Here is a 10004-nt window from a genome sequence, read left to right as displayed (position 1 = left end):
GACCTGAAAATGGTTGTCTAGCAATTATCAACAACCAATTTGACAGAGCTTGAAGAATTTTGAAAATCATAATGTGCAAATGTTGCACAATCCAGTTGTGGAAAGTTCTCAGAGACTCACAGCTGTAATCACTGCCAAAGGTTCTTCTACAAAGTATTGACTCTGGGATGTGAATACTTATGTAAATTAGCTATTTCTGTTTTTCATTGTCAATTAATTTGCAAACATTTCTAAAAACACGTTTTCACTTTGTCATTATGGAGTATTGTGTGGAGATGGTTGAGAATTTTTTTTTTAATACATTTTGAAATCCGGCTGTAACACAACAAAATGTTGAATAAGTCAAGGGGTATGAATACTGAAGGCTCTGTTTGTCTAAGCAACTGTTAGACGATTTAACAAAAACCTGTTTATGATAAGATGATTGAGTCAGTTTTGCACCAAAATAGATTGTGCAAATTAGAAAGCATTCAAATACTACCTGACCAAAACACTGCATACATATTGAAGGTATCAACAAATTTCATTCAATAACATTAATTGCATAACAACTGTGTAACAGAATAGTGAATGTTGTTGAAATAGAGTAGTTCGGGTAACACATATTCTTCTTGCTTAAAACCTATCCCACTCCACTGCACTTTTAAACATGATTGAGTTTGCCAATTAACCACATGTCAGTTGCAGCAGATCAAAACTGAGTTATTAACAGAGATAGTGTTTATTGGCTTTGGGAGATTCAGAACCCAGGAGTTGTCCAGTTAACTTGAACAGTATCACTTTCAATACTTGTATCCGGTCCAGGGCACAGGATTAAGGTAAATGTCAACTCAAGAGACCTCTGTTACAAAGACATAATTAAAGATCTACAATTCTCCACTGGCATGGTTCAAGACAAGGTAATACATGGCAGATTGAAATTTGTCTTGTTCTGAGGGAAGCTACATTTAGGCAAGCAATGTGATTGGTTAAGTTTAGGGAAGTAATCCAATTGGTTAAGGTTAGGGTCGGGTTAGATTTAGGCAAGCAATGTGAGTGGTTATGGTCAGGGATTGGGTTAAATTTAGGCAGAAATCCCAATTGGTTAACTTGAGGGTTAAAGGGTAGGGATAAGGTTAGAAAACAAATACCACACCGGAAATTGAACCAGTGACCTTGTGTATGGCAACCAGTGTGTTCTTCATAACCTTTAGATAAATTACATACAGTGCCTTGCGAAAGTATTCGGCCCCCTTGAACTTTGCGACCTTTTGCCACATTTCAGGCTTAAAACATAAAGATATAAAACTGTATTTTTTTGTGAAGAATCAACAACAAGTGGGACACAATCATGAAGTGGAACGACATTTATTGGATATTTCAAACTTTTTTAACAAATCAAAAACTGAAAAATTGGGCTTGCAAAATTATTCAGCCCCCTTAAGTTAATACTTTGTAGCGCCACCTTTTGCTGCGATTACAGCTGTAAGTCGCTTGGGGTATGTCTCTATCAGTTTTGCACATCGAGAGACTGACATTTTTTTCCATTCCTCCTTGCAAAACAGCTCGAGCTCAGTGAGGTTGGATGGAGAGCATTTGTGAACAGCAGTAAATGCAAAAGATTTAACTCATTTTTTCCTCTACCGTGTACTAGGTGGAGGTCCAGCCATGGATATGGGTGGTCTGCAAAACATTGTGGCCAACTCGGCCTATGTGTCAGCCCGTGGTAGTGTCGATGGCATGGCGGCGTCGACCATGCATGACAAGAAGTTTTGTGCCAAGCTCAACCTTCCGCACATCAAGAAGAGCGAGCACATGAAGACCACGGTGAACTCCGGCTTCGACAGCATGTGTGTCAAGCAACCCATTGGCAAGCGGCTCTTCCAGCAGTACCTGGAGCGTGATGCAACCCACAAGAACGCCTGCAACCTCTGGAAGGACATCGAGATTTCAACATCACCCAGGAGAAGTACCGGGTGCAGAAGGCCCAGAAGATCATCAACAAGTTCTACGAATTCAAGTCCAAGATCTTTTGCAGCTTCCTGGAGGAGAAGGCTGTGACACGCGTCAAGGAGGACCACAAGAACATCCGCGGAGACCTGTTCAAGGAGAGTGAGCAGCAGCTTTTAAAGCACCTGGAGGCCAAGGCAATGTCCGGCTTTAAGAACAGTATGTACTTCCTGCGTTACATCCAGTTCAAGTGGTTGGAAGCCCAGCCCATTGATGAGGACTGGTTAATGGACTTCAGAGTGCTGGGGAAGGGAGGGTTTGGGGAGGTACACACCTGCCAGATGAAGGCCACAGGCAAGATGTATGCCAACAAAAAGCTGGACAAAGGAACATAAAGGCTGAAGAAACATAAAGGCTACGAGGTAAAAAAAATAAAATAATTCCCTTGTAGTGGCAGTTACTTGAATGAAGTGAATCAAACGTAAACTTGAAACCTCCTCTCACCACTGTAGCCCTAAACTCTGTGTCCAACAAACAAACAACCAATCAATCAATCAATCAGTCAATCACACAGCTTTTTCACACTTTGTTCTTAAACATCAACACAGCAAAATCCACAGTCAGGTCGAAAAGCTGAAAGAGAGTTCTAGTGATTGAGTCAAGACTGCCCAAGCTATGTGACGTGAGGGTCCCTTTCTTATACATCAACAGAACACCTACCTAGTAAAGCACATGGACACAGCCAGCTACAGGTATAAAAGAGGCACAGGAGTAATTTTTCAATTTAATTATCCTTTATTTAACCAGAGAGGTCACATCGACCTCATTGACACTCTGTGAGGCCTAGTCAGGAATGCAGCATACAGTACATTGTAAACACAACATAAATCAACAATGAATGGAAGTTAATTAAAAAGGTGCACAGTTCAAAAGAAAGCTTAAAACAGCAGTTTTTTTTTTTTTAAACGTGCAATTCGTGATCAGTAGCCATCTAAACTGTGATTTAAAAGCATCTATTGGAATAAAAATGATCTAGTTTCCGGTCCTTATGCAAAGTGTTCCAAGATGTACTAGTTAGTGAAACAAGATTACACCAGGCAGCTATGTGAGTGCAGCCGAGAGAGATTTAGATCACCCTAATCAAGGGCAAGAGGCTTGTGTATCTGTGAGAGACCCCAGGTGTAAAGCAGCTCAGAGCAACCAGACATAGAGAGCCAGTGTCCCTGGCATTAGCCCTCCTGCTTGTCTACGCATTAGTGGGTCATGGAGAGGAACCTTTTGCTCAAACCAGGCTGACTCGGGCCTAAGTAGTGGAAACCATATACTTCACACAGTACAGTAGGATATAGCAGGTGTGTGTGTGTGTGCATGCGTGTGTGGGTACAGGATATACATTTGTCTGTTGTTGAGGCTACTGCCGGAGGACTCTGGTGTTCTTCTACTAGATTCAGAGCTTTGGGTTGTGGGTGTGTTTGTGTGGCCTGGAAACAGTGTACAGTACTGAACAGCGCAGCAGGTTGGGCCAGAAGCTAGAACCAACACTTTGTTGTAAAACTTTGTCTCTCTGCCAAGTAGTAGTCATGACATCCTCTGTTCTCAATGAAGGATTACAGTCATGATACAGTATAGTCAGTCTGCTGATAACCAAGTGGACCCAGCATAAAGTAGCCTCAAGCATCAAATCAAAAGTTATTAGCACGCACACGGCAACTGAACAGCAAAATCTCCTATTGCAAAATTATTCCAGCTAACCAACAAGGTGTGGTGTAAAAGCAAAATATAATTTGTTATGTCTGCTACTGTGTGGCTTAGTTAGTATGACCGCTTATTTGTAATACTTGTGTTAGTATGACAGTATGACTGTGTGATGGAGGTTTCAAGGATCCTATCATGCTATCATCACATCAGGGTTTTTTTCTTTAATTCTCCATGGTATTTTGCCTCTGTCTAGGCTTATGTGTTTCTACTCAGCTTTGGCTGCAATAACCATTCATAATCTACATTTATTTCTTAGTTTGTAGAACATGGCTATGTTCATATAGGACTGTGAAAGGTTCAAGGTATGGTTATTATCCCATAGGGGATTTTTTTTTAGCAAGGTTAGGGTTTTTTCATTTACAGTTGGCTGATTTGTTTCCATGAATGATTTGTATTAGGGAGCGATCGTGGAGAAACGTATTCTGGCGAAGGTGCACAGTCGTTTTATCGTATCGTTGGTGTATGCCTTCCAGACCAAGACTAACCTCTGCCTAGTTATGCCCATCATGAATGGAGGAGATCTCAGGTACTGTTACACACACACAAAGACACACGCAGGCCTGATACACACACAAACATGCACACACACGCACACGCGGATGCACGCAAAAAAAAACACACACACACACACACACACACAAGATAATAGTTTACTTTCATTGTCAATGCCACTGGCCTGACAGTAGGGCACAGTGTGACTGCTCCCTGTAATCCCTGTTAAGCAGCCTAAACCAATCAACCTCAGGGCTAATATACAGGCTGGTCTTGAGGTGCGTAGGCCACTACATCAGACGATGAACTCGGCTCCAGAGAGGGAGACCACTTTAAGCACAGCTTCTCTCATGCACGGGATTGCCCTCAGTCTTAGGCCTTTTATTATTACGACAAGTGTTCACATTACTAACAAAGTACAAATTGTCAAGGCTTTCACAAGGCATTCATAAAGTACTACATAAATGTGTTATAGGTAAAGGGGGATATAGAAGGTCAGTCATTACATGTGGTGTCATCGGATGGGGCCACAGTGTCTCCTGACCCCTCCTGTCTCAGCCTCCAGTATTTATGCTGCAGTAGTTTATGTGTTGGGGGGCTAGGGTCAGTTTGTTATATCTGGAGTACTTCTCCTGTCCTATCCGGTGTCCTGTGTGAATTTAAGTATGCTCTCTCTAATTCTCTCTTTCTCTCTTTCTTTCTCTCTCTCGGAGGACCTGAGCCCTAGGACCATGCCTCAGGACTACCTGACATGATGACTCCTTGCTGTCCCCAGTCCACCTGGCCGTGCTGCTGCTCCAGTTTTCAACTGTTCTGCCTGTGATTATTATTATTTGACCATGCTGGTCATTTATGAACATTTGAACATCTTGGCCATGTTCTGTTATAATCTCCACCCGGCACAGCCAGAAGAGGACTGGCCACCCCACATAGCCTGGTTCCTCTCTAGGTTTCTTCCTAGGTTTTGTCCTTTGTAGGGAGTTTTTCCTAGCCACCGTGCTTCTACACCTACATTGCTTGCTGTTTGGGGTTTTAGGCTGGGTTTCTGTACAGCACTTTGAGATATCAGCTGATGTACGAAGGGTTATATAAATACATTTGATTTGATTTGCATCTGGTGCATTCCCAAATGTGGCATAGTTATTATGCCACTATGATATCATGACTCTTTGCTTATGACGCATCTACATTAGATAGGCCCTATAAAACATTTATGAATGCTCTATGAAGCCTTTATAAAGCCTCTATTAAATTGTAGTTAATTTAAAGTGGGACCCTCATTGGTCCACGATCACATATGTATTTTTTATATTATTTGTGGAATACTTAGGAACAGATTTCCCGAATTAGCTGCATTCCTGGTGATTTTACAGTATTTTCTTTACCAAAAACGATGTATTCATTTTTGACTGAAAACTTTGGAGGGGGGGCAAAAGAAAATCACTTGTGGGCGGGTTTTTGCCCGCGGGCCGCCTGTTGCCGAACCCCTGCACTACAGTATCATGTCTCTTGCTACTCTGTTCAACTCTCCCCCTGTCCTCGATGACACCCTGTCACCACAGGTTTCACATACTGTATACAACGTGGACGAGAAGAACCCTGGTTTCTCGATGAGACGAGAGCTTGTTTCTACTCAGCCCAGATCATCGTGGGTATGGAGCATCTTCACCAGCACAGGGTCATCGACAGGGATCTGAAACCAGAGAATGTGCTGCTGGATGATGCAGGTGGGCACACACTGTGCCCCCCATAAGCATTATAAGTATGCCCAAGGAACCACAGTGGGTGCCACTTTTTCACCTTCATTTCTCCCTGGGCCTAAGGGATCAATAAAGTTATATTCTATTATTCTACTCTATTCTCGTTGGAGAAGACATTTTTGCTGTTTAGAACTGTTTTCATCCCCACTTGCTCTTCTGCTCAGGACATGTGCGTCTGTCTGATTTGGGTCTTGCTGTTGAGCTTCCGCCTGGAAAAGACAAAACCAGAGGATATGCAGGCACACCAGGTATGTGGCAAACATACGGCCCTGGTCAAAAGGAGTGTCCTATAGAGGGAATAGGGTTCCATTTCAGATGCAACCTATGTTCACACTAATCTGTGGTTCTCCTCAGGCTTCATGGCTCCGGAGCTGATTGAGCATAAAGAGTAAGACTACACTGAGGGCTATTTTACCCTGGGGGGGGGGTCACCCTGTATGAGATGATCCAGGCCAAGGGCCCCTTCAGAACCAGAGGAGAGAAGGTAATAATGGAACTGTTGGGATGTGAGCCCCAGTCTCCTGCTTGGGAACATAATGGCTTAACCAATAGACCACCAGAGGAGCTGTTAGTCAGTCAGGCCACATTCAGAAAACAAATGTCCAACACCAATATCTAAAGGGTGTGCATTGATGCTCAAAACCTAAAAGTAGCTTAGATATAGTATATGAAAAAATGTGGTTAGAATTTCATTATTACATTATCAAGCATTGCATTATCAAGCATTACATTACATTATCAAGCATTACATTATCAAACATGTTATCAAATACTTTTTAGCTGATGAAAACGGTTTCTTCATTCCTCTGACTCCACCCAGGTTGAAAACACGGCGAATCTTAAATGATGCAGTGGTGTTCACAGACAAGTTCAGCAAAGACGGCAAGGCTATCTGTGAAGGCCTGATGGAAAAAGATCCGGTAAAGCGTCTCGGCTTTAAGAACAACTCCAATGCCTCCCACAGTTATGTCAAGTTGGCTGGAAACCCTTTGGGTGATGGACCATTTTTGAGCAGCGTTGCAGTTCTTGACACAAACCGGCGTGCCTGGCACCTACTACCATACCCCGTTCAAAAGCACTTCAATCTTATGTCTTGCCCATTCACTCTCGGAATGGCACACATACACAATCAATGTCTCAAAGGTCTCAAGGCTTGAAAATCCTTCTTTAACCTGTATCCTCCCTTTGATCTACACTGATTGAAGTGGATTTAACAAGTGACATCAAGAAGGGATCATATCTTTCACCTGGATTCACTTGGTCAGTCTATGTCATGGAAAGAGCAGGTTTCCTTAATGTTTTGTACACTCAGTGTACAGTATATAGGTATAAGGAATACAAATGGCACCAAACTCAGAACCACTGTCCAGCTACTCCATTTATGTTAACAGTCTGTCACAAGAGACTACAGCACTACAGCACAAACATACCAAAATCCACAAAGAGATGCGTTGAATATTGAGTAAACGACTACATATTTGGTCAATTCAATCCAACTGTGTTTGTTTTGTTTTTTATACAGTTTAAGGTGGGGATTCAATTCAATCGCGCTTTGTTTGCAACGCACCTTTTAAATGAAATGTTTCTGTAATGAACACGAGGGAGAGCTGGTTTCAAGCGCAGGACACAGCAGGTGTTTAATGTAAAGGACCACAGGAGGAGGCAGGTAGCTGGGTCCAGGGGCAGGCAGAAGGTCAGACACAGGAGGAGGCAGGTAGCTGGGTCCAGGGGCAGGCAGAAGGTCATACACAGGGGGTCCAAAAGGCAACAGTACAGGCAGGGAAATGGCTAGTAACGTCGTCCGGGAGATCAGGCAATAGGTAAATAACAGGAAATCTGATAGGTACAGGCAGGGAATAGGCAAAAGGCGTCGTTAGGGAGGCAGGCAAAAACTATCATACACGGGAGGAGTAAATGTCGGGGAAACCAGAGCTCCGAAGAGAAGTGTGTCAAAAAACAAACAATGCCTCACGAAGATGGGGTGCAAAGAACTGAACTAAATAGTGTGTGATAATGACATACAGGTGTGTGAACAGGTGATCAGACTTCTGGTGATTGCGATCTGGAACGTGAGCTTTGTTCAGGGGATCTGTGTGTGTTCTCGTGTGAGGTGAAAAGTGGGCTGGAAAATGAGCTGCATTCAGGGGATCTACGTGTATGAGAATGTGAGTTGGAAGCAGACGTTACAGTTTCCATGTTCGCGGAGACTTCATTCACGGTTAACGCTGCATATGTCAGCTCAATCAGAAATTCCCTTTCAATTTTAAGCACGCTATAATGCGGATCTACCGCTGATCAGGCTGAATCCAGACCCAAACCTGTTAACTGTAACATGATGAACTACAATATCCATAATGCATCTACTCTCTCCTCCTCCCATCTCCTCAGGCATGCTGCCCACACCGTTCGTCCCAAACCCCAAGGCGGTGTATGCCAAAGACATCCACAAAGTGGGAGCCTTTAGCTCCATCAATGGGGTGGTCATCGATGCCAAGGACAATGAGTTCAATGACGACTTCTCTTCTGGCAACGTGCCCATCCCCTGGCAGGAGGAGATGATAGAGACAGGGGTGTTCGGAGAGCTCAACCTCTGGGCGCCAGGGGGCAATCCGCCTGACGACCTGGACCCCAACAAAATCCCTATAGAGTCCAAGGGAGGGGCCTGTGTGCTGCTCTGAGCCAGTCAAAGTAGTCAGGTATTTATCAAGTGTCTCAGAGTAGGAGTGCTGATCTAGGATCAGGTTCCCCCTCTCTTATTCATTATGATCTAAAATGCTAAACTGATCCTAGATGAGCACTTATCCTCAGAGTTATAATGACTATGGTTCCCAGATCTCTCTCACTTAAGATATTTTTGATGAATACGTGCAGTCTTGAGATGACTATTGTATGTTTCATGTGAAATTACGTAGAACTAGACCTAATCTGTTTGAAATGTTACGTTAAAGCGTAATTCAGAGTCCACAGACGTAGAGACGCGATAGTCCGTCGTCCCATTGTGACATAGCTACGCAGCTCTGAGAACACTGTCCCAACCAACGCGACTGCGCGTACCCGTCCTCTATTCACGTCTCAGCGTCTGTGGACTATGATTTACAATTTAGTCTCAAAGAACAAAACCCTGAAATGCACTCCTGTACGGCACAGTTATTTGCTCTACATCATTTAGTAGCCTTGTAACAGCCCATAGAACAGCTCATAGGGCAGTAGCCACAGAGAAAATGGGAGAGAGAGTGAATATTTTTTATCACTGACTTCTCACAAGGGATGTCATCTTAATCATAACCACTAACCATTTTCAATCTTCCACTCTTCGCCTAGCCCAACCCTTTTATATAGCGTTGGGCTTGTCGAGCTTGGGTAACAGACCTCTAGCTTTTACACAACACACACCTCCTCCTGACTTAACATAAGGCTAATATAAAATATAATATATTATAGCACATTAATATATCATAGCATACACTATGTGTACCTTTGCTACCCTGTCAGCAGTTATGATATATTGAGAAAGAGGAAGGGAGAGGGGAGGGGGAGGGGAGAGAGAGAGTAGGAGAGAGGATGGGAGGGAGGAGGGGAAGGGAGAGTGAGGGGGTGAGAGAGTGAGATGTCAAAAGAGATAGGGCTGACACACTAACGTGCGTCAACTGAATATGTTTTAATCACTGACGTTATCATAACCTTCCACTCTTGGCCCAGGCCCAACCCGACCCTGACCTATGCAAATGAACGATTGAAAAAGATCCAGTCTATTAACAGACAAATACAAATGTATTAGATTAGATATAAACTCTATCCCACAAAAAAGGGAAGATAAATGTTGTGGAAAATCTACACAGGGACACTCAAAGTCAATCTTAAATGAATCATTCTTTATTATCAGTGCACTGGAGAGGTTTCAACCAACTCAATGCACCAAGTACACAGGTCGATCAGGAGCTCTACCCGGGGCAGTCATGTTAGTTCTCTTATATACAGACAAGTTATATTTGCATTATTTAGCTTATTCATCATGCGTAATTCATTCATTATTAACGTTTGCTTCACTCAGGTGACCGACCAATA

General features: G+C 43.2%; 1 protein-coding gene across 1 annotated transcript; it reads left to right on the top strand.

The window, feature by feature from the left end:
- The first annotated feature begins 1647 nt into the window (after window positions 1-1647).
- On the top strand, window positions 1648-8617 carry grk1b (G protein-coupled receptor kinase 1 b). Its single transcript, XM_036934581.2, is given in 10 exon segments — window positions 1648-1924; window positions 1927-2351; window positions 4086-4218; window positions 5752-5786; window positions 5789-5906; window positions 6104-6187; window positions 6294-6361; window positions 6364-6437; window positions 6760-6980; window positions 8328-8617. Coding segments are annotated over 10 exon segments (1725 nt in total).
- Window positions 8618-10004: the final 1387 nt, after the last annotated feature.

Source organism: Oncorhynchus mykiss, chromosome 10 (assembly GCF_057628025.1).
Source record: "Oncorhynchus mykiss isolate SJ-2025 chromosome 10, ASM5762802v1, whole genome shotgun sequence".
NCBI lineage: Eukaryota > Metazoa > Chordata > Actinopteri > Salmoniformes > Salmonidae > Oncorhynchus > Oncorhynchus mykiss.
Note: the sequence above shows the minus strand (reverse complement) of the source record. Positions and strands in the feature narration are given on the sequence as shown.